Below are 27,050 nucleotides of genomic sequence, written 5' to 3'. Positions count from 1 at the left end.
TGATGCCCATCATCCTCATTAGAAGTAGACCATGCTGCCAGGAGCAGACATGTCTCATGTCATGAAAAGTCTAAGTTATTAAACATTTTAAATGCCATATTCTGTAGGTCTTTGAAGTATTTTAAGATTAACTATCTGAATATATCTCTGTATACCTAGAAAACCTAACAAACATGACTACAAGTTTTATAGTTAGGAGTGACTATTAACCTGTATTTCTTTATTATCCTAAATAGCTTTTAAGGACTAAAATTTCACATTGCATAATTAAGCTGTATAGGTATGAGCTATATAGGTGATACCTTAAGCAAAAATAGAAACAAATGTACAGTATAAAAACAATAACTTCAAATTTGTAACTATACAAGATATCTTAAACAATAGTAGAAGCATAACAGTATTAACAAAATAACCTTAAATTTGTATCAATCTACAAAAATCCATACCAATGTAAATTATTTAAAACTAGTAGTAGCTTTTTTAGTTTGAAAGTAGATTTAGTAATCTGCTTTTTAAAAATCATATCTATCCCCCCTTTTTGGACCATACCACAAAACACACACACACACACACACACACACACACACACACACACACACACACGATGACAAATTTCCATAACCCAGTGGAAGAACAAAACCCATCCATCCCATCTCTTGGGAATGTGGGTATTGTGTTCTTAAAATTACTTCCTGGTGTCTAGGGGGTGATGGCATCTCTAGGGGACCCTTGGAATCATCCTGAGCAGTTTGTAGTACAAAACCGATCTTTGGGTAGTGTTCATTGGCTCAGTGGTGTTATCACAATCTGGGTCGAACTGTCATTGCGGAACCCCCATCATCCTTTAGAGATTTTAGAGATTACGGTCAGGAGTGTTTATTGTTTACTGCAGAAAGCATAAACATATTAAGTGTCGTATGCAGTAAATCTTAGGGAGGCTAAAGGACCCTGATCTATTAAACACATCTGGGTTATCAAGGCTTAAATCCTCTCAGTTGGCTAGCAGAGAGGTGACAGAATTCCTGTAACAGTATTGTATAAATATTACTCGAGGTTTGCCATCCTCCACCCCCTCTCCTGTGCAGGGTACATTTCATGAGGGAGGATTTCTTTCCCTGATCAACTCTGCCCCTTAGCCCATTGTGTTTCCCGTTATTTTCCTAAACCCCAAACAGTATAGAGGCGATCCGTAAATGTTCGTTGTCTGAAGATGAATGGCACTCAGGTGTCTTAATTGCCAAACTACGGAATACTGATTCACACCTGCTTCTATTTTACATGTAAACACATACACGCTTGTCTATCCCAGTGAACTTGTCGGGGTTACTTTAAAATGCATGACTCCATGGAACCATGGAGGAGCCACAGATTAACCCATGCAAATGTATGTTAAGCAGACAGTCCTTTGGCTTCAAGGTCACATGCTTGGTGTGATACTCAGGAAGCTGTTACTTGTGGTTTCTGGTCCAGCCAAGTCTGGTCAGAAAATATGGAAACAAGCTTCCGCGTGTGAGACTACTGTCCCCGAACTGAAGAGTGGCTGTCAGTGAAGTTTTGGTGACTTTTGTGTCCTGCCCAAAGAGGTACGCTGTACTTGGTATTGTGAGCCTTGTCAAAGATGGAGTCATGAGAGGATGGTTAAAGAATATATTCTCTCACCTAGTTTTATTTATATATATATATATATGTATATATACATAATATATACATATACATATATACATACATGCATATATTATATTATACATATATATGAAGCAAGAAATATTACTTACTCAGACAATTTTATTTTATTTTTAGTTGTTCAAGACTGACTTTCTCTATCTAACTGCCCAGGCTGTTCTGAAACTCTCTTTGTAGACCAGGCTAGCCTCAAAGTCACAGAGATCTGCCACCCCTGCCTCCTGAGTATTGGGATTAAAGGTGTGTGCCACCACCACCCAGCTAGTCAACTTGATGATTGGCTGTATTTCCAGTGATGGGCTTTTCAGAGTAAGGGTGTGCTGGCCGATGGTGCATGAGTAGGGAAGGATGTGGCTTCAGGGGTAAGCTACGGCACTTCCTGTCCTGATATTCAGAATACTAAGCAGAAATTATATTTCTTTCTGAAAATCAAAAGGTCGTTCTCGGGGAGAATTTGACTTCAAATTGTCCGGAGGTGATTTATGAAATCAAAGAAGAAACGCCTGTCTTCTACAAGATTGTTCCTCACCCCATGAAGGATATCTACATCTACCTAACCGCTGGGAAAGAGGTAGGCGAAGATGCTGCTTATTGCTTCTGACTTACAAGCAGGACGTAGGGCATGTATATCACTGTCCAGTGGCAAAGCTTTTACTTTGAGCCACCGGGTTGAAACACCGCTGCAGGCTTTGAGGAAACCGACACCAGAGGGTCATGGACATGGAATTAAAATTCGTACGAACTGTCATCGGTAACTAAGCGAGAAATACTATCCATTTAGACAATTTTATTATTGGCTATATTTCCAGTGCTGGATTTTTCGGGGCGGGGGGTGCTCACAAATGGACTCATAATCAGCAAAGTAACTGAATTTACACATTTATTGTGTGGGCACTGAATGGTGAGATGCATTTATGCGTATGCCCAATGGGACTGGCTTTGGAACTCGGGGTTAATATCAGGCCACAGTCTCATGCACATTCATGAACCAGGAAATCTATGTCAAGCACCCCCTCCGTACACACTCTCTTAATTTATCTGGATGTTTTGGTTTTTCTTGTTTCTGCTTACTGAAATAAAAGCCATACCCTTTGAACGTTTTCTCCATCTTTTAATAAAAGGAAACACAATTTTAGATTGAGTTCTTAGAACATATGAGTCATCGTTCTTTGTATGGTCTTTCTATATATGCCCAGAGTTGTGTATGCATATACACATGGATGTAATAAATAATACTAATGGAATGTGTTAATAAAATTCATACTCAGCTTACATATGAAAAGTCTAAGGCTTTTAACAGCTAAGTAGTTTCAGAATATTTTATATATATGTATGTATGTATATATGTGTGTGTGATGTTTGTATATATAAAAATGTTCATATATATAAATTATACATATGGATATACATATATACATACATGTGTATACATATGTGATGCACATATGCACTTATAATGTATGTGTACAAATACACATATAAAGTGTGTGTCAATGATATACCTGTACATACATATATAAAATGTATATGTGTGTCTGTATGTATCTTCAAGGGCGCTAGAACTCAAAACTTGCTCTTAATTCTGAAGCCCATGCAAAATGACACCAAATTCCAAACTTGTGAAAGATAGACTATCCTGGCCTGACAGCTTTGACCCGTGACCCTTTGAACACACCACGCACGAGGAAGGTAATTATGTAAAGGATGTCACCGGTGCCCTTCCCCCTCCCCCACTTCTCGTTTCTCTTCTCTTTCAGCCATTCTCAGGAGGAGAGCAATGACTGTCCTTCATGTGCTTTTGAGTCAGGGTAGGGGCGACAGTATCAAGTACTCTTAAAAAGGCCACGTTGCTCTTTGCAGTTTGAAAAGCCGCTGATATCCAGTGATCACGATAGGATGGTCACATCTGAACCTCCCTGCTTCACCTTCCACAGCCTTCTGTGCAGGCTCGCGTTGACATTCAAACACTCCTTATTATGGCTCTTCCCTGGGATCCCATATTTGAAAGACTTTTGTCCATTCGACAGACTGCATTTATGAAGTAACCATTCTCATTCCCAGGGTCTGTTTATCGAGGCCCTCTCAGAGCTGCCAGCCCGGGGAACTGCCTGTGCTGCCTGCCATGCAGAGCTGATAGAATTCCAACCCCCCCAAAGCAAAGATACTGGAAGTCTGGTTTAATCTGTGCGTGTTTTTCCATTTTGCTTTTTGAAATATTGCAACTAGCTCATACATTCCCATCAATGCCCACAAAGACACTTCCAGAACTGTGGGCTAAAGACCGCTGTGAACAGACGGGTAGTTCACAGATCCTCACTTCCTAGAGGAAAATAAAGACTTCCAATCCCAAATCACTTAAGCCTGAAGGCCTTCGAGATGGTTTTCAAGGGGGTGTCAAAGCTTACTGTCTCCAAATTCTTCACTTTAGCATTATTGCAAGAGGTTCTATTAGTTAGCCAACCATGGTAGAGCACCCTTGGAATCATAGTACTTAGGAGGCAGAGGCAGGAGGATCACAAATTGCAAATTAAACTTGGGCTAGATAGTGAGTTCTGTCTCAAAAAAAAAAAAAAAAAACTTAAAAAAACCCTACTAGTTGACTGTGGCTGTGCAATTATGATCACCAGAGAAACCAAATGCAAAGGATTTCTTTTGTCATCCCTAAAAATATATTATTAATTTTAAAAGCCATGAGAAATCTGTAGGATGGTATCAACATGTGCCCAATTAAACATAATCATATGCAGATATATGTACTGACAAGAAATAGTGTGTTCATTAGAGAGCATGTCTAATGCAAATATTTATAGTACCTTATCTCTTACAGTTATTACATTTGTGCTTAAATACGCTAAATGGTCATTCTTGAAGAATGTTCTAGATCAAAGACTCTACAGTGCCATGGTGCTGGGCACATTCGAAGGCTCACACAAGCCCGTGCTAAGGAAACTTACTGACTCTTTTAGCCTAGGCGTTCGTGTTTGCTGGACCATGGCACCGTTTTCTCCCATAATAGCAATAGCTGGGACTTACGACACAAATTATTTAGTATGCTTTGCACTCTGCTTGTAATAACCCCGTAAAGTCGGCTCTGTACTGGTGCCGTTTTTACAGACGACAAAACAAGGTTAGAGAGATTATGTGGCACTTAATAAAATCCCTCAGAATTAAAAAGATGTTTTGTGAGCTACAAGGAAATAAATATCCACACTCCGGTTAATTCTGGCTCAGACTTGTGGTCTGCCGGCTGCGTCTTGTCAGCAGCACTGGGGACTGGGAAGGAAGAGGGCACAGTGATCCTTCATGAAATCAGCCTGGACCTGAAGGTTCCTCCTCGGAATATGGCCCCATTTTCGCCACAAACTCCTTCTAGAACTCTCCATTCCTCTATTTGTACTTCCCAGCATGCACAGCTTCCCAGGATAATGAGTTCCACAAGTTTTCTCACTACCCGCTGTGCAATTGTGCCTTCAGAAAATGTGCCAGGCGACACTTGGGCACTCCATGTTTGCCACCACTTCTGCTTGCTGCCTGGATCTGCCCTGCACTGTTGACTGATGAATGAGAAAGCCATTCTCATATTTCTCTCTCTCTCTCTCTCTCTCTCTCTCTCTCTCTCTCTCTCTCTCTCTCTCTCTCTCTGTCAGGACAGGGAATGATTTTAATCCCCCCTCTATTTCTTTTTGTTTGTTTCATTTTTGTAGTCCTGGGAATCAAACCCAGCACCTTGAGCATGCTAGACAAGGGCTTGACTATGAAACTGCACCGTCAGCCCTGTCTCCTCCTGTTTCACACCCTGGAATGGGGGGTGAGTCATTGAGCTGGGAGCTGAAGTGATGGAGATACCTTACTACCACTTCAGTTCTGCATCCCTTGCCAGACTCATGCTGATCATTCTGGGGCAGAACCACTGCTATTCCTGGATGCTCGTTTCCATAGCACCACTGACAATATTGACTGCCCCTGTGTGAAAGTCAGGTGACCTGACTCTGTGATCTCCATGGAAATAGTTATCCACGGATCAGAAACGTGGCTATGGTAAGAGTCACCTGAGAAGGCTCTTATAATACAGTCTCCAAGACTCCACCCCAGACTTGGCAAGAGTCTCAGCCACAGGGGAGTCTGGGAATACTGTTCTCTTGATATCTTCTGGGGATCAATTCCACAAAGCCCTCAAGACACCAAAATCTGTGGATGCTCAGATCCTTCAAAATTTTGCATATAGCCTGTACACATTCCTCCCATATACATTAAATTATCTTTAGATTAGTTATGATGCCTATGATATAATAAAGTGGTGTTTGGTTTGGTTTTTGATTTCTTCAGACAGGGTTTCTCTGTAGCTTTGGCACCTGTCCTGGAGCTAGCTCTTGTAGACCAGGCTGGCCTCAGACTCACAGAGATCTGTCTGCCTCTGCCTCCTGAGTGCTGGGATTAAAGGCATGCGCCGCCACCGCCCAGTTAATAAAGTGTTAATACTATATAAATTGTACCACTGCACTGTTCAGGGAACGAGAGGATGAAAATACACCAAGAAAATAGAGACACTATTTTTTTCAGATGTTTTCCATCTGCTCTTGGTTGAATTTGTGGGTTCAGGAGCCTGGGGTGCATGGGGATGGCCTTCTGTACTGCGGAAGGCTGGTTCTCACACCCTGCATCCTGTCCTAGAATTGGAGACCTGCCATTGGATGCCACTGTGGAGACATTCAGGGCTCAGGTTGATAAATCTACTCTTTGTGGTCCTTGGCCAGATAAGGCGTTGCAGGCGCCCCCACCCCCACCCCATGCAATTGCTTGCGATTCCATCTGAACTCATGTCCTCTTATTTTCAGGTGAGGAGAATTCTTGTTGCAAACTGCAGTAAGCGCAACTCGTGCTCGGAGTGCCTCGCAGCAGCAGACCCCCACTGCGGCTGGTGCCTCCCGCTACAAAGGTATTTCCTAAATCCCTTCTCACCCCGACTCGCCTTCTCCGGAAAGTGTGATGCAGCTGGAACACTTGTTGCCCCTCTTAAATGATCCGTTCCTGAGCTGTGGGGGAGCAGAGCTCTCCAAGACCAAAACACATGGCGGCTGAACTGTAACTCATTCTTCAAGATGGTTCTGGCCGTGTCAGTGCCATCAAGTCATTTGACCCAGGCCACGCGGGACCACCCAGGCTGGGGGTAGCGGGGGGGGGGGGGGGGGGCAGGGATGTGACTCGGGAAGGGAGGCTAGTGTAGGTGGATTTGCTTTTTACTCCCTACCAAGTTCACCAAGACTTCAGAGCGAGCCAAAAGGTTCTCCCTTAGAGAAGATAAAAGAAGAGGAATGTTTGAAAATTTTCAAATGAATCCTCATCATGCCACGGATTCTGCTCGCTCTGTGGAAGCCTTGTTATTGATGGTATTGTCTCCTCGCGCGCCATATAGCCGTGGGCCTGATGTACAATCTCAGTCTCCAGGCAGAATCTGCCCAGCCTGGTCTTGAATTACGATGTACACGACCCAGCTAGGCTCAGGGGCGACTTGTAGAGGCTTCCTCTCCACGGCAGTTCTTAGCATCGCTGGGACCAGCCTGGTTGGATTCACTGTTGCCATGGTAACCCAGTACTCTAGCTCTTGCTATAGAAGCAAGGAGGAAAGAGCCTTCGCTGCTGCTGCTGCGGCTCAGGCAGGAATGGGGAGGGGGGAGCAAGCCACATAACAGTGGCTGTCAGATTGGTGCTTTCAGTTTTAAAAGGTGAAACAGATTTAAAAAAAAAAAAAACCAGTGGAGCAGGTAGAGAGAGGCTGAGGGCAGAGCAAAGGGGCAGTTGGGGGGATGAAGGCGATAGAGAAGTGAATTAGGAAGCTAATGGGGGAGCAGGAGGCATGAATGGAGAGGGGTGGTTATGATGTTAGGGAGAGGCTCAGGAAACAGGCTAAAAATATGGAGATGGGATGAATTAAGAGTTCGTGGAGGAAACCACAATCCGAGCTGCTGCAAGGCGAGCAAGTGCCCCCCTCCTCTGCTGCACCTCCTTGTGGGGCTCTTTCCCTGAGAGTGGCTGGCAGACAAAAGAAGCAGGGCCAAGGAAATTCTCATGAATAATTGTAATTGGTAGGAGCCCTTTCTTCTAGTCACATGCCCGAGAGTAGACTTTAAGAAATTAACTGATCACAGCCACTATTATGTGGTTGCTGTAGGTTTTTTTAGATCCACTCCATTTATGAAGCTTCTCTGGGTGTCTGCGGAGAGAGAGCTCCAAGCAGGAGCCTATTCATGGGTGGTTGGTGACAGTGGCTGTGATTAAAAGCCGCATGGAGGTAGGGTCTGCTTGCTCAACAAGCTTGGGTCAAGAGTTGATGGGAGATGCCGGAGCCGGCAATAGAAATTTGGAGTTGGTTGTATTTTGATGGTACTTACAGAAGCCTTAAGGTCAGAGTAGGGAGGGAATGCTGGCTGAAAAGAGATGTTCAAGAGCTGAGCCCTGGAGTGCCTTAATGTTTAGGGTCAAGGAGAAACAGAATTAGGAGAAAAACAATGAAGTATCGGAAAGGGGAGAGGAAGCTCTTAGGGGAGGATTCTGTTGCCAGGCAAGGAAAAGGAAGGGAGGGCAGTGCATGGTGCCGACTCCTGCCAAGGAGGTCCAAGAGAGAACGGAGCCACTGGACTTAGCACATGGCAATCAGTGGTTGTGACAGAGGCCTGGGCTTGGAGTGGCGCAAAAAGACAATGAATGAGCAGTGAGTGGGACGGCTCCTCCGGGTGTTAGGAGGAATGGCAGAGGAGAGATGGAGCAGATTCTGGAGCGGAAAGTAGAGCCCAGAGAGTTTAGGGTTCTAAAACATTGTTTTTCATAGTCACGGGACTATTAGATGAATTAGCCATCCGTGTGTCAGTCAGGCCCAATGTGGAAGAGGCAGGGAGGAAGTAGGCAAGAAATAAAGGTAAGTAGTACCGTGGCGGGTGAGGGTGGACACTGTAGGTGGCTCCGTGAGGAGGGGTCAAGGATGATGTCTGTGGATAACATGAGCCTCAACTCTGGGGGGTGGTCAGAAAGAGACTCATGCTGAAGGGGCAGCTAGGCCCAGGTAGACCACCTATGCTTGGTGAGAGGAAGCAGCCAGCCCTTTAGAGGGACGTGGGAGAAGCTATGGTCCCCAGGGGAGAACAGTAAGCCTGGTAAAAGGGGGCCCATGGAGAACTGGGTAAGGACCTCAGGCCATCCTTAGCGGTTAGCTGTCAGGTCTCTCTTCTGTCTCCCTCACCCAATAGGAACAATCCTTTAAGACTCCCTCACCCAATAGGAGCAATCCTTTAAGACTGCACCAGGTGGCGGCCCCCAGATTAGTTGGCTCTTGCGGCTCGCCCTGCTCCAACTCAGGCAGATCCCCTCCTGCAGACAAGGCGCCCTGGGATCTGCAGCTCGGACCTCTCACGCGCTGCTCTCTCCGTGGCCACCTTAGCCTCAGTGATTGTCTTTCTGACTCGAGAACATTCCAGCAGTGTTCCTGCCCACCTGGGGTCTGCACCTGAACTTCTGATTTCTGCACCTTAGCACACTCTCCCCCATGTTAATTCATTCTTTGCTGTCTGGTCCTAGAATAAATACCCATTTCTACCCCCACCACCCAGTATGGTCAGATAACCACCGAGGTTTCTGTTCCGCCCAGTTCCCGCAGTCGTTAAGTCCCCCCCAAAAATCACACACAGGTCTACATTAATTATAAACTGATTGGCCTAGCATCTCAGGCTTCTTATTAACTCCTATAACTTAAATTAGCCCGTAACTCTTGTCTATGCTAGTCACATGGCTTGGTACCTTTTTCAGCGAGGCACTCACAATCTTGCTTGCTCTGTGTCTGGGGTGACGGCTGCAGACTGAAACTTCCCTCTTCCCAGAATTCTCGCTGCCCCACCTCTACTTCCTGCCTGGTCGCCCTGCCTATACTTCCTGCCTGGTCGCCCTGCCTATACTTCCTGCCTGGCTACTGGCCAGTTAGTGTTTTATTAAAATACAATTTACAGGGTACAGACCACTGTCCCACTGCCCCCACTTCTGATTGCATTGCTGTTTTGTGTTCTTTGTGGTCCATCACTATAATTTTATTCCTCAGTCTCCCCTTTTATATGCTGTCATACACACTGTACTCCAAAAACATATTAAGGGAGTGAGATAAGTTGAATGACTGGCAGGCAGTACCCGTGGCTTTATGTATCAGCAAACATTCTGGGGTCACGGTGGATGGCCCTTCATCGCTACCTCACCTCACCTCACCTCACCTCACCTCACCTCACCTCACCTCACCTCACCTCACCTCACCTCACTTGGTTCCCAGCTGGCTTGGTTCTGGCCTAAGATAAAATGAAGCTATGCCTCAGATCTGTGACTCATGTTGAGCTCTCAGTCCCATTCAAAATTAGGAGTGCTAGAGGGGATGTTTTTGTATGATGGCGGAGCATCCCACTGTGTTTATTTTAAATGTCACAGATTTATTTAGAAAAATAATTCTTTTCGGCGTTGAGAAGGTTGAACTTTCTTGAATACATGTCTAGAACGTGGATTTGGGAAGGGAGGTGGGGGCAAGAAAATGATCTTAATTCCGCTTTGAATTGGTGTTAAGAATAGGCACCCAGGATAAGCAGATAAAAACCAAGTAAACAATGAGGTCTAGGAAGTCTAGTATTTTATTGTGGGAACCTCAAATTCAACCTGCGCTACATTTGTGTGTGTGGGTAGAAAGGGAATTTTTTCTTTCAGGCTTCATATCTTGGGGTTGGAAGCGGTTTCTCAGCTTCTCCCATATTGCAAAGCACAGCGCATGTGTTCAGTTATGGATTTCCACAAACCTGGCAATCCTGAACCAACGAGCCGACCGGGTTCCCAAAGTTCATTTGCAAGTTTGTTTGGCTCAGTGAGTGCATTTGCTCATAGCAACCATGTCACAAGTTGGGGATGGATTCCCAAGCCAGCCCACAAAATTCAGGTTCCTCTAATTTCAATGAATATTTGTTGAACTCCTACCAAGAGCCCAGTGTGGGAAGTGCGATGGCTAGCTGCTGGTGAGGGAAGCCAGACGCCATTCCTGGCTCTAAGGGACTTACGTGCAAGGCAAGAGGGCAGCGTCAGAGGCCAGTGTCCACTCATGCAGTCATACATCTGCTAGTCAGCGTTTATGGGGTGCCCGCATGCTCTAAGCTTGATGTTCCATCAGGAGACACAGTGGTTTCGGAATGGTGTTTACAATCTAATGGTAGATGGATGTCAGTTTATTTTTGAGTTTTCTGTTTCAATAACACCACCTACTGAACAACTACCCGTTTCGTAGTGGCCTAAAGAGCAGGTATTTAGTTACATTTATTTTTCTCACTCATGGTTCCACCTGTTTGCTCCGGGGAAGAGCAAGAGGTTTGCATCATGCTGCAGGGGAGCCTCTGGGCTGTTCCACATGTCTCTCGTTGGGTACCTACTCTTGTTAAGCAGGCAGCAGATGCACAAGACCCCAAGCTAAGTTACATTATACACTCAAAGCCTCTGCTCTCAACATGTTTACTGATGTTCCGTTGCTAAAGCAAGCTCCACAGTCAAGCCTAGCATCAGTAGGATAGGGAAATATACTATTTTATTCTATCTAGTTGGACATGTTCTCAAATGGCATGGCAAAGGGCACTATGGATGAGTAATTTTGGTAACAGGAGGGCTTGGGGCCTTGGGAGCATGAATCTAAACTCTCAAGAAGTAAAGGAGATAAATGAAGTAGAGTGTGATAAGGATATACAGAGAAGACACAGGATTTCATTGAGACCCTTAAAGAGCGTCTAACTCAAGTGCGAAAGGTTGGGGAAAGTTTCACGGGGAAGAGATAACTCAGCCAAACCTGAAGCACAGACAGATATCAGCAGGGGAGACTGGCTGAGGGAACAGACCAGCAAAGAGTATAGTGAGTTCCTGGCCTGAGGGTGAATGTGGATGAGCAGTGGGGTAGCAAAGGCGTGGCGGGAGATGAGGGGACGTGGCCAACAGGGCTGATGAGGGAGGGGAAGGCCTCATAAATTGTGTTCAGGAAGTTGGATTTTGGTAGAAGGGTCGTGAGGAGCCACTGCCCAGCTTCCATCAGGAAAGCGAGCAGCTGAGTGCAATCTGAAGCAAGATGGACGTGAGGCATGGCTGGCACCCGGCGGATGGGACAGCAGGCGGTTGTAGAAACTGGGGCTAGGTTAGCGTGATAGTGGGAAGAAGTGGGTAGGTTCCAGAGTTTGAGAGTTATTTGGAACTGAGCGCTGACAGGACTTGGTGATTAATTGAATTCCCCCTAGAGCAAGGCATGCTAAAAATAGGGCTCTAAAATGAAAAATAAAGATCGAGGTGGCCACTTTTTTTCTGGAAGACGTATTCTTTCTCCCTTGACCCAACACCTCACAAAGGGAAGAGCTGCCACTCTAAACAAGTTAGATTCTTCCTGTGGCCCAGGCACTGGGTAGGTACAATATTGGTGGTCAAAGGAGAGACATTAGGTCAGAGGGTGAAGGACTTCTAAGAAGATGCCCAACCGGTGGTGAGTTCTAACTCTTTTACCCACAATACAGGGACTCTTCTGGTAAGGTTACGGGGGAGCATGTGCAGACACCTAGCTTGGGGGACAGACAGAGGTGTCCTTTACTGAGCAGGGTATAGAAGGGGACGTCTGCTTGAAATAAGCAGCATTGACTTCCATACTGGCACCCTGAATGGTATAGCAGCGGCAAAATAAATAAAGCCTTGAATGGAACAGGGTCTGGGCTTCGGTGTGGATAGCTTGCATATTCTTTTCTGTGTCAAAGCAGAGTTGATGGTAGTGTACCCATCTTGGGGGCTGCTGACAGGGTTCAGCCAGGTAATATCCATGAAACTAAAGGCGGGGTCTGGCTCCCAGAAAGTGCTGGGGTAGTGTGAGCGTTAGTGGAAGTCGAGGAGGGACCCCCAGGATTGCCCTCAGCTTCTGAGGGGAAGGAAGTCTGTAACTGGGCCTGGAAGCACGAGTGGATTTAAACCAAGGGCAGATGGGGGTAGGAGGCTTCTCGTGCCAGAAAAGCAGCTCAGCCTGAGGCCTGTTCAGGGAGTGGCAGGTTGGATTTTTTGTCTCTAGGACACTGACTAGGAAGGAAGGAAGGGATAAGGGTGTTGGGTGGGATCAGGAAGTGAAGGCTGGGGGTTTAGATTTAATTAGTACGTGCTGGGAGCTCATTAAAGGAATTCAAGCAAAGGACTGTGTCTTTAAAGGATTTATGTCTTGCAAAGATTATCATGTTGGCAGTATGGGAGAAGAACTGCCTCAAGTCAGGCATCAGCGGGACCTACCTCCCCCTCCTCAGGTACCTTGTAGAGTGAGTTTATCTTGTATCTCTTCCTGGGTCATCTTCTTGGTGGCTATTCCTTGGGCCCAGTCACACTATGGAGTCTGGACTGGGTCCTTCTCAGAAAACGGGCCATGCAAAGATCAGCCATTCACGCCAGTTCCTTAACAAGTCCCATGCACATGATAGAGACTGAGCCCCCAACATGCTAATTACAGGGTATCTGGATGCCCCCTTGATTATTTGTATATATTTAACCTCCCCTGTGTTCTTCTGCCTGTTCTTCCTCCCAGTGGTGACAGTTGGAAGACCTTCAGGCAACCCCTAGTAGCTGTTTTGAAATCTTCAGCCGCTCTGGGCTGTACTTAGTGTGGGACTCTGAAATGGATCATTTCTCAGCTCAGTCTACCAGCAAAGCCCCTCACGGTCCAGCTCATGCCTGACCCCTGAAGGGTTGGCAGACGCAGAAAGGACCTAGACACAGGAGTGGAACGAAGGTTTGTGTTCTAAAACTCGGCATTGACAGGCCATGGAGCACAGGACGTGTGACCGTGCTCTTCTGAAGCCCCAGAGAATGATCTCCATTGTGGATGCTGCCCCTGTAGCATCCCTGCTAGCAAACTCCAGAGTGAGCTGACCTTGAATACAGACCTCCAGGAGACTCCATCCTGTGCCCGCTTGTCCTGCCTGGTGCCCTAAGCAGACACGGATCAGTGCTGTTCACCACCCTGCTTTCCAGAGGAGAAGATAGGCGTGGGTTTTCCTTGATCTCCAACTCCTGCTGTGAGGAGCACTCGGCTTCAAGAGCACGAAATGTCTACACTGTTGTAGGGAGAGCTAGGCCACTTGTTTGTCCCAGCCACCCGGCTAGCTTAGCCCCAAAATAACCACACAGAAACTGTATTAATTAAAACACTGCTTGGCCCGCTCTAGCTTCTTACTGGCTAACTCTTATTTTAATTTAACCCATTTCTATTAATTCATATATCACCATGAGTTTGTGGCCTACCAGCAAAGTCTCAGCATGTCTAACTCCAGCGGCGGGTCCATAGCACCTCTCTGACTCTGCTTTCTTCCTCCCAGAATTCAGTTCTGTCTTCTCTACCTACCTAAGTTCCGCCCTATCAGGCCAAGGCAGTTTCTTTGTTCTTAACCAATACTTAAGCAACACATTGATAGAAGGACCTCACACACCAACACTGCAGCTCTGGAAGTGAGGACTCTGAAGTGGGGTCTCAGGGGACTCTCCATAAGCTTGTAGAAATGTCCCATGTCCTTCCCTTTTCCAGCTTCTCAGGGTAGGTCACGTCCCTCATCAGTTTCTTCCTGCACTTGCAAAGCCAACAGAGCATCATCGCCAAATTCCGCTGGTCCTGCACTCCCATCTCTGACCCTGATGCTAACGTGGGGGCTCAGAGATAACTGCAAAGCCGCCCCGCCTTAAGGTCCTTACCTAGTCCACATTTGCAGTGTTCCCCATAAAAGTGGCATAGTCGCGGGTCCCGTGGGTTAGAGTGTAGACCTCTTTAGAGGTCATTCTTCACCAGCCTCAGATTCTACAAATCTGGGTTTATCTCCAACTCCCAAGCCATCCCATTGTAGGAAAGGGGCAGAGGGACAGGAAGGACATGGCGTCCCTCCCGCATGGACATTTCATAAGAACCTGTGGGCTGAGAAAGGGAACAGAACTCAGGGCCCTCTCTAGTTGCAGAAACTGCTCGGCACATTCATCAACGGATACTATATGCCAGATGTTCTCAGCGCTCCCAGTAAGTTACACGGATTGTTTTACTTTGATGCAAGTCCTCCAAGTAAGGGATTTTGGTTTTCTGGAGTTACCATAGTGGAAGTTACCACAAAGCTGGCAGCTTAAACCAGCACACATGGATCTGTTGCATTTTCCAGAGGCCAAATGTCTGAAACCAAGGTATCGTGAGGGCCAGGTACCCTGTGGAGGCTCCAATGCAAGGTCTGTCCTCTCAGGTCCCTGCTTCTGGTGGCACCTGGTGCTCCTTGGCTCATGGTAGAATAGCCATCTCGGTCTGGAGTCTCACATGGCCTCCTTCCTTGTATGCATCCAATTCTCTCTCTCCTTTCTCCTAGCAAGATACCAGGCACTGCAAACTCTAAAACCAGGATAATCTCACCTTGAGCTCCTTAACTAATTACCCCTTCAAAGCTTATTTCCGAGGAGGGCAGCGTTCTGGGGATCTGGGCAGGCATGGCATTGGGGAGGAAGACGGCCATCTCAGAATCAGTAAGGAACCAGCATGGGAGGAAACAAGCAGGACGGGAAAGAGGGGCAAAGTGAGCAGTTTTTAACTGGGGGGGGTGGGGTGGCGGAAGGCCCTCCTGGGACAGAAGGAACATGTTCAGTCTTCTGTGTCACTATAGTATTTAGCGGAATGGCCAGGAAGATGCTTGGAGACAGAGCTACCTTCCTTCCTTCTTTCCTATTGAGGATGTGTCCTGTGCGGTGTCACACTTCTCTCTGGTCCACTGCAACTGTAATGATGGTGATAACGATAATAATGGGATTTGGGGGCGGCCCCTCCTCCTCCTGTGAGGACCCCATTGTGCCGACTAATTGTATAGAAACAAGTAGGACAACTGTCTGTGGGGTGGAAGCAGTGGGGAGCAGAGAGGAATATGCTGTTCCGGCCTTGGGGCATTCCTGAATGACCCTGGCACAGGCTGAACCTGTGCATCTGGGTTATTAGGAATGCTGGAAGGGGCTCAGGGAACCTTCCCACACTAGAATGGGGTCTGGGGCCAAGCTGAGTCCCCTGGGTTCTTTCTCCCCTTTGCTAGCTGCTGGAAGAGCTATATGAGCTAAGCCTACTTACTGCAGAAGCAGGAGGTAAAGAGGCATAGAGTATTGAGGGACGTGGCCCCGCTGTTGACCTCTCAGGTGGGTGACAGTGGCTATGATCACATTGCTCAGAAGCCAGCTTGGTTGGTTTGGTAGATGATGTGGGCAACTGAGCACCTCAGGCCTCAACATCACAGCTCCAGTATTTATCCCCACCATCTCTTTAAGTGATGCTCTGACTTCCAACGAGCCCCATTAAGAGCACCCCTTCTAGTAAACACAGGTTTTAATGGAATGGAAGGGTGTTTTTTTTCTTTCTTTAAATGACCTTATCAAAGGCAGCATGCACTTTCATAAGCATGTATTGATTGGCTTTTTAAAAATTCCTCAAATGTTTTCACTTGTCTCTGTGACCTCATGTTTGTCTGTTCCCAGCAGCTCTTCCCCTCCTGCATACATTGTTCAGATCTGCATCCCAAGGTCTGCCTGCCAGTCTTAGTTTTTTCCTCTTGTAGCAGCTTGCAATGCTAGGCTTTTTCCATCCTGTTATTTGGATTGTGCGCTGTGTCCCATAGGCAAGATGGGAACTGATATGGCCCTCAAGAGGAAGGCCTGTAGTATTATTGCCACCTAGTCAGTGCTGGAGAAATGGACCCCAAGAGCCTAAAAAGTGTCCTCATTGACACGGGGTGTGTGTGATAGTGGTAGAACCCAGACCGGAAGAACCCAAGAGGCATCATTTTGTCACTTTTGTTCCCACACTACCTAGTTTTTCTAAACACCTTCCCGACATTCTCCTGTATAAGGTCTGTACTGGAAATGAAATGTGAAAACTCTTAGTACGCCCTTCGCTCACTGAAGAACCACACAGAGTAAAGGCCCCAAATCCCTTTTGTGTGAGTGCTTCAGTCTGCAAATGTGTTTTATGTGTGCTAAACAGCTCCAAGTTCCGAGACAAAGACTGATTTTCCACTGTGCCAGTTAACAGACCGACCTCATGAACAGAAATCAATGAAACGACTTAGGCTGGTATCATAGAGACACGGTCAAGAATTTAGTCCCTTTAAATTTTAATTCTTATTCCAACTCGGCTACCCTTGTTGAATACCAGCAATGGGCCAGATCCTTGACTGAATTCTGGGGAAAACAAAGATGAACAAGGCTGTGCCCCAGAGAAGCTAAAATATTAGTGTGGGAAGTAGATAGTCAACAGATACTCTTAACAGATGCTTTTCAAGACACAAGGAGACACCCCAAATCTCTTTCCTTCTGGGGAATGGAAGAGCTCTAAGAGTCTTCTAAGAAGCCTTGTGCCATGTTCACCCTTGTTCCGGGGAAAATATACTGGATATTGAACCAGTATAGAAAAACTATACAAAGGGACATCTGGTCAACCTTATTACTCAGATTCCTATCTAGTCACTAGCATTTTGTATTTGTTTAGTTAATTAAGATACAAAGTTTTCTGACTCTGCCATGTGAATTATTGCTGTCTTAGTTACTGTTCTATTTCTGTAAAGAGGCACCATGGCCAAGGCAACTCTTTAAAAAAAAGCACTAATTTTTTAATTAATTAATTGGGAGCTTCCTTACAGTTTTAGCTTAGTTCATGATCATTATGGTGAGAAGCAGAGAGGCCTGGTGCTGGGGCAGTAGCTGAGAACTCTACATTGTGATCCACAGGCAGAAGCCAGAAACAGACAGACAGATTAGACCTGGTGTGTGTCTGAAGGCCACCCCCAATGACACACCTTTTCCAACAAGGCCACACCCCCTAGACTTCCCAAATAGGTCCACTAACAAACATTTAAATATACAAGCTAATGGGAGCCATTCTCATTCAAACTTCCACAGTTTCCCAGTCAAAACAGTTGGGCCTAGCTTCCTGGTGTGTGTAACCGGAATTTCTAGTCCCTCAAGATAACACTGGGCAAGAGTTCAGAGTGGGTGCCTCACTCAGCCTAGCCTTGGCAAGTTATAAGGCACGGTGGCATAGTTGAGGCCCCCAGAGACTTGCAGCAGGAAGCCTTTTTAGTTTTGTGTAACATTTAACCCAAACTTCTTGGTCTAAATACTAACATCTCACTAAATTCCATATATAACCTGTATTTTCCTATATGGACACGTCCTGGGAAAATCAACATAGTATCACTTTGGTACTTATGTTCCCACTATGGAAGACTATAAAAATATTGAACAATTGACTATGACACAAAGAATGTGGATGCTGTCACTAGACACTAGATGCCATGCCAACCAACCTCCCTGTTCCCCAGTTTCCTTGCGTTTGACATGGAGGTAGTAGCAGTGATGCCTGTTTCGTGAAGGTTAATGAGTTTTTCCTACTGGTCTTAGAAATAATGCAAGATCCATAGCAGAACGAAGGTGCTGTGGTGTGAATGTGCCCCCCCCCCCCCCAACAAAAGCCTGTGCTGGAAACAACCCCTGGCGCAATAGTGTTGGGAGGTGGGATCTCATGGGAGATGTTTAGTTCATTGAGAGCTCTACACTCATGAATGGGCTAACGTATGAAAGGGATTATGGCTGCAACTGTGATTTCTTACTGTTTTATATATGCACACCTCCTGCATTGCTGTCTTCTGCCATAGGATGCGGTAGCAAAATGGCTCTTGCTGGATACAAGCCATTGACCTTGGATTTCCTAGCCCTTGGAGCTGTAAAAAAAATGTTTCCCACTGATGACTTTCTGTCACGGGCACAAAGTGGTCTGAGGGGAAGGGTCCTCAGTTAGCTACTGTGTTAACTGTTGTGAGTGCCAACACAGACTAGAAGATGAGAACATGGTCTTGTCATACCATCCTGCTTAATTCAAAATCTCAGTTTTTCTACATGATAACTTCCTCAGGAAAGTAATGGGGAGGCTTGTTAAACCACACTTCCCCATATCTGTTAATTGGGGACAATCGTGATAGTTACTTCGTAGGTTTTTGTGTGAAGAATAAATGAATGAAATCATGTGAAAGGCATTGCCTGGCACGCTAGACATTTTTGCCTTTTTAAGAATACTAGATTCACATGTTATTAGTATAGTTTTCTCATGTAGAGTGACTTGCAGATCAATGATGAAGATCCAATTTTTCAGCTTTCTTAGCAAGTTATTTTGGTCTTGTATTTTGGCATTCCCCCTTCCTGATTCTGGGAGCCTTTAATTCAGAGTTTCGTTTGTCACAGTGACTTCCTATTCTCCTTCATTTGATGGAGTCTGACTCCTTCATCTCGTGGACTGGCAACTGTAATGAATGTCACCTGACTCTGCAGACCACCTGGTCCCTCTTTTGTGCTCTGTCCCTTTCCTAAAGACGGAGACCTCTGTTGCAAATCACTTAGCCGAGGACCTTGGGATGCTCTTGGAGGAAACATCCCCCCTTGAAGATGCAGGTGCCTGTGTGAGGGGAGAGAAGCTGGATCGTTGGCTTGTTAAAAGTTTCCCAATATTTTATCAGTGTAGGATCTTTGGCACAGGTCACACTCACCCCACATTCGAGCCAATTACCTGATATTTAGTTATCAGATTCCTTCGGGGACGGTCTGCTCTTGGTGAACAATTAGATTAGAGGATGCTGATGCAATTCTAGTGGCAGGAAGTAGGAGTTACATTTCTGTGCTCAGAGTTTCTATTTCAAGGTTGAGTAAGTGGTAAATTTTTTACTGAGCGATTCTAGCCTAATAGAGTCAGATTCTCAGGGTTTGCCCCCTCCCCCAACCCAGCCCAGCACAGGGGCACTTCACCTACCTGGAAACTTCAGGTTTCAAAAGTGGGTCTTCCTGTCCTTTGTGATCGCATGAAAACAATTGATAGTTTAAACCATGCCCATTTTAAAAAAAATAGAAATGCTATACAAATACAATACAATAATAATAAATTTAAAAGTCAATCCAGTTGGGCACCATTCCCAGACTACCAACTGAGCAGAAACACAAATAAATAAAGAAGAAGAAAAACTGCTATATAATTCAAATGGCTACAGTCTCCTTGTTTTCTGCTATTCTTTTATTGCAGATATATAATATCAAGGCTACATTATGGGTAAATGGGTTTTGTGGCCTAACCTGGAAACTTAATCACTGCTTATAATATTATTTCTATGGAAGAAATATATTTTATATTATAAGCAGATGGTTTGCAAGCAATTTTTGGAGCACAATAGGCTTGTGGGGATAAGTCCACCAGGGATTTTAATCTTTAGCAGAACTGGATGCCGTGATGATCAAAATCCAAGCCTCTTAGAATTTCCCTGTTAAGTGTTTCTCACCTGAAACCTCACCATGATTTTTGTGCTAAAGATGGCCTCACCCGGCCGGGCGGTGGTAGCACACGCCTTTAATCCCAGCACTCGGGAGGCAGAGGCAGGCGGATCTCTGAGTTCGAGGCCAGCCTGGTCTACAAGAGCTAGTTCCAGGACAGGCTCTAGAAACTACAGGGAAACCCTGTCTCGAAAAACCAAAAAAAAAAAAAAAGATGGCCTCACCCTCTCTATGTTTTCTGGTACCTGAGACTCACTTCCCTGTCTTGCCTGAGTCTAGCCACACTTTGTAAACTCTGCTGAGGCCCAGGAAACAAGGAGGCACCCTGAGAGGCCTTATCCTGTGCCCTTTAGAAAATGGTGGCTAAAGTCCTAGGAAGCTGTCCAGCTAGGTGGTCAAGCATGTAATTCCAAGGACAGACTTCTGCCACTTGACAGCCGCGTAACAGTGAGTGAACCTGTGTGCCTATGAGCCTACTTCGTCCCTAAAGAACAGTGGTTCTCAATGTGTAGGTTCAACCCTTTTGGAGGTCAAATGACCCTTTCACAGGGGTCGCCTAAGACTATTGGAAAACACAGATGTTTACATTAAGATTCCTAACAGTAACAAAATTACCAGTTATGAAGTAGCAACAAAAGTAGTTTTGTGGTTGGGGGTCACCACAGCATAAGGAACTTATATTAGAGAGTTGCAGCATTTGGAAGGTTGAGAACCACTGGCATAGGAGCTTATAGTTGTGAGAGCAGGCTGTGAACTTTAAAACAGTGCCCAGCACCAATACTGTTGCCTCCATACTTGGGTGGGGTAGCTTATCAGGGATCTTAGGGGCTACACAGATTTCTATTTACTTCGGAAGCAAACTCAATGTATCAGAGTGCTTTCTGAACTTCAAACAGCAAGCTTAGAAGTATCTGAAGCTCCCTGTTTACCTCTTAGGGACTGTGTAGATTTGGAACATATTTTCTGGGTTACAGATGGGGGAGGTGGTCCATTTTCTTATATATTCAAGTGGCGGCATTAAAGTCTATTATTATTTTGAACAAATTGAGCTCTATAACACATTTATAGTAAACTGAGAACAGGCTTCTTAAATAGTTGCATGCACTAATTGTTACCACATAGTTTTTCACCTAAGAAAAGCTTTTTTGAAAATTTAAATTAACTTCTTTTCTTCTCATTTGGACAGCTTTATTTTCTAATTTTCAAGTAGATTTCTATCTGCTTACTGACTTTATCATGTAGGCATAAGATATAATTAGGAATAGAAACAAAATAAAATAAAACAGTATTTTATTCAGGTTTCTAGAGGAACAAAGCATATATGAACATGTATGTATGTATTATGTATGTATTATGTATGTATGTGTACATTAAATTAGCTTCACTGAAATAGTAACTGCTGTCTCCTATCTGAGAACCTGGTAGTTGCTTGGTCCTTGAAGCTGGGTGCCACATCAGTTAGAGTAATCCCACCATGGCTGTCCCACAGTGAGGAGGCTGAGAACCCAGTAGTTACCTAGTCTCCAAGTCTGGGTACCTCTGCAGTCTCTCTCTGGTGGCCCGAAACTTGGAAGATTCGTAGAGAACTGCTAGTTCCCAGCAAACAACAGTGGTCTGGAAACACTGGTTCTGATGTCAATGAAGGAATCAGCATCAACAACAGGTGAATTAATTAAGAGGCAAGCGGGAAGGCCTAGAGAGCAAAATGCCCTTTATAATCTGGGTTGCTGCCAGGAGGTGCCGCCCTCATTTGGGGTGGTCCTTCCCAGATCAGTCGAGGCAATCAGAACAAGCCCTCTGGTGAGGCTGTTTACTCGGATGATTCTAATCTGTGACAAGTTGCCATTAAAGTGAGCATCACAGATAGCAATTGAGATCTTACAGCTTTCAGATTGATCCTATCCTGGCAAAAGGTGTGTTGTAAGCGGAGTTGGGAGGTTGGGCCTGTTGGGGGTGGGGACTATTGGGGTGGGTCCTGTTGAGAAAGGGGGTGGTTGGGGGAGCTGTTGGAAGAGGGGCCTGTTGGAAGGGGGGGTCTGTTGGGGTGGGGCCTGTTGGGATGAGGTCTGTTGGGGTAGGGCATGTCGGGGGTGGGGCCTGTAGGGAGGTGTTTATGTCATGAGAGCTTTGTAGTCAGGAATAGATTAACCCAGTTATACACAGGCTTGAGGCTGTGAGTTCTGTCTCTTGTTCTTGCCTTTTTCTTACCCTTCCACCATAGGGAGATGCATCAAAAATGTCTTTGCCAGGTCTGGACCCTACAACTTTGGACTTCTAGAACTGTAAGAAAAAAAAAGTAATTTGTTCTTCACAATAATAACCCAGTCTGCAGTGTCCTGTTATAAGAACCCAGAATGGACTTAGACCATCATTAGTCCCGAGAAGCCAGGTTGATGATATAATTAATACCTGACATGTAGTCCTGGCTGGGAACTGGGCCTGGGGAGAATCTGGGGTAGCAGCATGGGGAAGACCTTACTGCAATGTGAAGGGTAATTCCTTTCTTAAACATTTATTTTCATTTTAAGCATATAAGTAGTGCCTGTGTGTTTGAGTGTATGTACACCTTGGGCATGCCTGGTGCCCACAGAGGCCAGAAGAAGGAGTTGGGTGCCCAGAAACTGGAGTTATGGACAGATGTGAGCCACCTGATGTGGGTGCTTGACCTAAACCTTGGTGTAAACCCGGGACTTCTTAGAGATGATATACATGGTCATGATCAAACTATGCATGGAACTATGGATGGTGGAGGCTTTCTGATGAGTCTCAGGAGGGAGTGGGGAACAAGGATTCTGAAATGGGAATAGAGGCCACCTGTATCCGTTTCCTTTCTGTCACTGCGTTCCCCCAAAAGCAGCTTAAGACAGAAAGGATTTATTTTAGCTTACGGTTCCAGGGGGATCAAGTCCATCCTGGCTGGTGCCATCGTGATGGGGTGTCAGGAGTGGGAAGTCAGGTGATCACATGTCATATGTACATGGGAAGTGGGAGAGGCAAACACACACCAGAAGTGGGGTGAGGCTGTAAACCCTCAAACAATGCCCCTAGTGATAGACTTCCTCCAACAAGGCTCTATCTCCTAAATAACCTCTCTAAACCCCGCCACAAACTAAGGATCAAGTGTCCAAGTACGTGAGCCGATGTGGGACCGTTCTCATTCAAACCACCCCACTGTCCTTGCTAAACAGTTGCGAGGAGGTTGATGGAACTAGGCCCGTGTCCAGGGACTTTGTGGAAGAGGAACCTAAGGTCTCTGGTGGAAGGATTACTAAGCCAAATATTGAAGAAGTTGTGTGATTACTTTTTGTTGAATATAGTAAGATGTGAAAGAATAAACGTAATTGAAATTCAGAGTTTGTATGTAATTAAATGGGAAGAGGGAGAAAGTTTTGGAAAATTATCAGCTGTCCAGATAAAGAATGAAGAGATTTTTTAGACGATGAAATTAGGAGTGTGGCCATGGACTGTTTACTAGAAATTACCATAGAAGAAAGGCAACCAGGTTCCAGTTCCTCAAGATATAGCAGATGATTGACCTCAGATACATTCCTTCAAAGTAACTGTATCCTTCAGGATACAGCTTCCAGAAAGGTGCCCTAAGGTCCTCAGCATTCACTTGCCAGGCCACTTTGGGACTCTGTTCCTTGTTATCTGGCTCAGTGCACCTTGGCCACCCCAGCTGTGGCTCAAGCAGGCCTAGATACAGCTTAGACTGACATTCTGGAGGATGCATGCGGTAGACCATGATAGCGTCTACTTGGTACTAGTTTTATAGCTATGCAGAGTTGCTGAGCTGGGAGGCTATGGTGGCCTCCATCTAAATATCATGGACAGCCTGGGAGCCTATGCAGAAACCTCCTACAGGGCCAAAGAGAGAGTGCCTATGTAGTAGGAGGCCGCTTGTTGGTTCCCGGCCACTTAGCCCCCAAATTATCACACAGAAACTGTATTAATTAAATCCCTAATTGGCCCATTAGCTCTAGCTTCTTTTTGGCTAACTCTTACATATCAATTTAACCCATTTCTATTAATCTGTGTATCACCATGTGGCTATGGCTTAATGGCGGGGCTACATGGCTTCCTCTAACTCTGGCCTTTCTCCCAGCATTCAGTTTAGGCTGCCTAACTAAGTTTTGCCCTGCTATAAATCCAAAGCAGTTTCTTTATTCATCAGTGGTAATCACAGCATACAGAGGGAAATCCCACATCATGCATGGAAAGTATCTTCTATACCAATGCCTAGAAAGTCAAGGGATGAGGAGAACAGGGCAGTTTTTGAGACCTCAGAATTATACCACCACTAAGTCCCTTGAGCTACGGGTATAAGACCTAGATTATGAGAGCTGTTAAGTGGACTAAGCCAATCTTAACCTTAGAGGCATAGCAGCCTGAGTGTTTGGTAACCCTGTGCCAGGATGTGGTACATGTACTTGAAGATTATTTTGGAGCCTGAAGATTTAATGTTCTCCACATTGTTGGGTTGTAGACTTACATGGAATCCATTATATGTTTCTTTGTGCTTAGGTGTTCTTATAGAATGAGAATATCTGCCTACCTGTCTCATCATTGTATTTTGGACTCAGCTACCATATTTAATTTTCACATGTCATAGCTGGAGAGGAATTTATCTCACGATATATCATGCCTAGGGTCTCACCCATAAATGCGTTAGGTGAGAGTCTTGATTTTGATTTGGTATCGGGCCAGTTAAGTCTTTGGGGTCTATTGAGATTGAATGTAGTTTTCACGTGAGAAGGATGTGGAGTTTTAGGGCCAGATGTGGCATGTTGTGTCCTTTTCAAAAGCATGTTAGAAACTGAAACCCTAGTGCAGCAGTGTTGAGGGGTGGGGGTGGAGATTAGTGGGGAGCATTTAGGCCAAAAGCGCTCCACGCCCATGGATGCTTACAGCCTTTATGAAACGAAAGGCTAGCGTTGGTGAACTCAGTGTCTCTTCTTAAAGTCTCTTAACCTGCTGCCTTCTTCCATGGAACGACATAGCCAGAAGCTCCTTGCCAGAGTCAGACTTCCAGTCGTGGAGAGGATGAAGGCAGATCCCCAGAAGAGGCGATAGCAAATAGGACAGCGTCAGCTAAAAGCACACACACACCCTGACATTTTCTCCAGGACACACTCATGCTAAGTTGACTCCAATTTCCCGCCTATCCATGGCCTGGCAAAACGGAAGTGGAGCAAATGAAGAGATGTAGGGTGTCGCTAGTCGAGTGCTTGCTTGAAGTTCTAGCCCATGGGAGATGGAGGAAGAAGGATCTGATGTTTGGAGACATCAATGGTCTCCTGCACTGTGATCTTGAGGCCACCCCGATCTACATGCCACCCTGTAGGGGTTAGAGGGAGAATCTGCCCATCGGGAGGGGTGAGAGTAGCCATTAGGGACTGAACCACCTCATACGTCATGCCTAACAATGTCATTCGGGCAATGAATTGAGGATTCATTCATTTGGCCATTTCCTTGCTTGAGCCACAAGAATAAGAATAATTTTCCAAAGGAATCATCTCGAAGCCCCTGGTTTTGTTTACTAAAATGTGGGAGCGCTAAGCTCTGCTCCCCCTCCTTGAGAAATGTGAATGTGTGGGTAACGTGCTCTCGGGAAGATTCTACAATCTGTAATATTTGAGAAGTAATAAGATACTGCTGTTGGCCCACCATCTGGTCATACATTCTCAGTCTTGTGGCTTACTTTATATATTTTTTTCATTTTATTTTTTTAACCGGTGAAGGGCAAAGAATGAGAGTTAAAGAATTTCAGAGATGCCTTTCTTACATAAACAAAGAATTTATGTTTAGACGTGCAACATGGTCAGGTTTTGTTTCATGAGGAGTGGAAAACGAACAGCCGTTTATATATAGGTTGTCTCACTTTCTTTTTCAAAAAATAAACTAACCTTAACTCCTAATTTGATCTCTCGCTCTAAACTTTTGGTTTATATGAAAAACAATCTCTTTGCCAGAAAGAGGAATCAAACATAAATTACAGCTCTAGAAAGAAAAAAGAAAACCCTGCAGAAGAGACCTATAGAGATTTCATATTTCATCCGTTCATTCAAAACTATTTATCGAAACCCTAGTATTTGCTTCTCATGCTAGCAGACGCGCAGGGATTTGCTAAAGAAACATCAAGATACTCTCTTCCTTCAAAGGGCTTAGTGCTGTCTGGGGGAGAAATGGCATGGACATATGAGACAGTTAAGTTGTAATTCAAGGCACCATATGATCAAATATCAAAATGTGTGGCTCCAACAAGAAATGCTATAGTTCAGAGAAGGGAGCGATAGCGCTGTGGCGTGGCTGGTTTTTTCTGCCCGCAAATTGGCAAATCGTAGCACTATTTGTATGAAATATTTTACACTTGTTTTTTTGGCAGCCTTAGGCCTTGACTTCCAGTCAGCATTAAGAGCCTGCAAAAAATATTTGTACTCCAGTCTCTGTAGAGTTGGCTTAATTTTTCTCCCCTTCCCCATTCCAGGCAGAGGAAGTGCGCTGATACAAACCAGAGGGCCCAGAAGAGGCAGGGAGTTTTTGTCAGGCATGATTCTTTTCGGATACAAATAAGGACCCCCCCCCCCAGTCTTGGTATTCTCTGAGCTCCAGAGCCGCAGAGCTAGCAAACTCTTTCTGACATTGAGAGAGGTTTAATTTGAACTTAACATCCGTGACGGACGAGCAAGCCATCATGGGTCAGGTAGATTTATGGCCTTGGAGAATCGCTAATGAAAAGCCCTTTGGTTCTGAAGTCGGAGGACTGGCACAGACGTAGGGGGAGCTGGGATACAGATAGGCTCCTGGGGAGCCCAGTTTCTTGGTGGACTACAAGCTAAGAGTACTTGGCGATGGTGGTTAGTGAAACTCACCAAACTTCCTGTTCTATATTTGGCATATTCAAATGAGCACAGAATCAAGAGAAGCCACGAGGCCTAAATTGTTAAGAGTTAAAAAGAGAAAGGAGAGGAAGAAGAAATAAAAATCTT

The 27,050-nt window shown here is 45.3% G+C and overlaps 1 protein-coding gene across 1 annotated transcript in view; it reads left to right on the top strand.

Annotated features, from left to right (window-relative positions):
- Window positions 1-27,050, top strand: part of Plxnc1 (plexin C1) — a 152,530-nt gene that overhangs the window by 35,911 nt on the left and 89,569 nt on the right. The window contains exons 3-4 of the mRNA XM_038314540.1: window positions 2,120-2,254; window positions 6,519-6,619. Coding sequence (XP_038170468.1) covers window positions 2,120-2,254; window positions 6,519-6,619 — 236 coding nt within the window. The remainder of the gene's footprint in view (window positions 1-2,119; window positions 2,255-6,518; window positions 6,620-27,050) is intronic.

This window comes from Arvicola amphibius, chromosome 17 (assembly GCF_903992535.2).
Source record: "Arvicola amphibius chromosome 17, mArvAmp1.2, whole genome shotgun sequence".
Classification (NCBI taxonomy): Eukaryota; Metazoa; Chordata; class Mammalia; order Rodentia; family Cricetidae; genus Arvicola; species Arvicola amphibius.
This window is presented reverse-complemented; position numbering and strand designations above follow the sequence as displayed.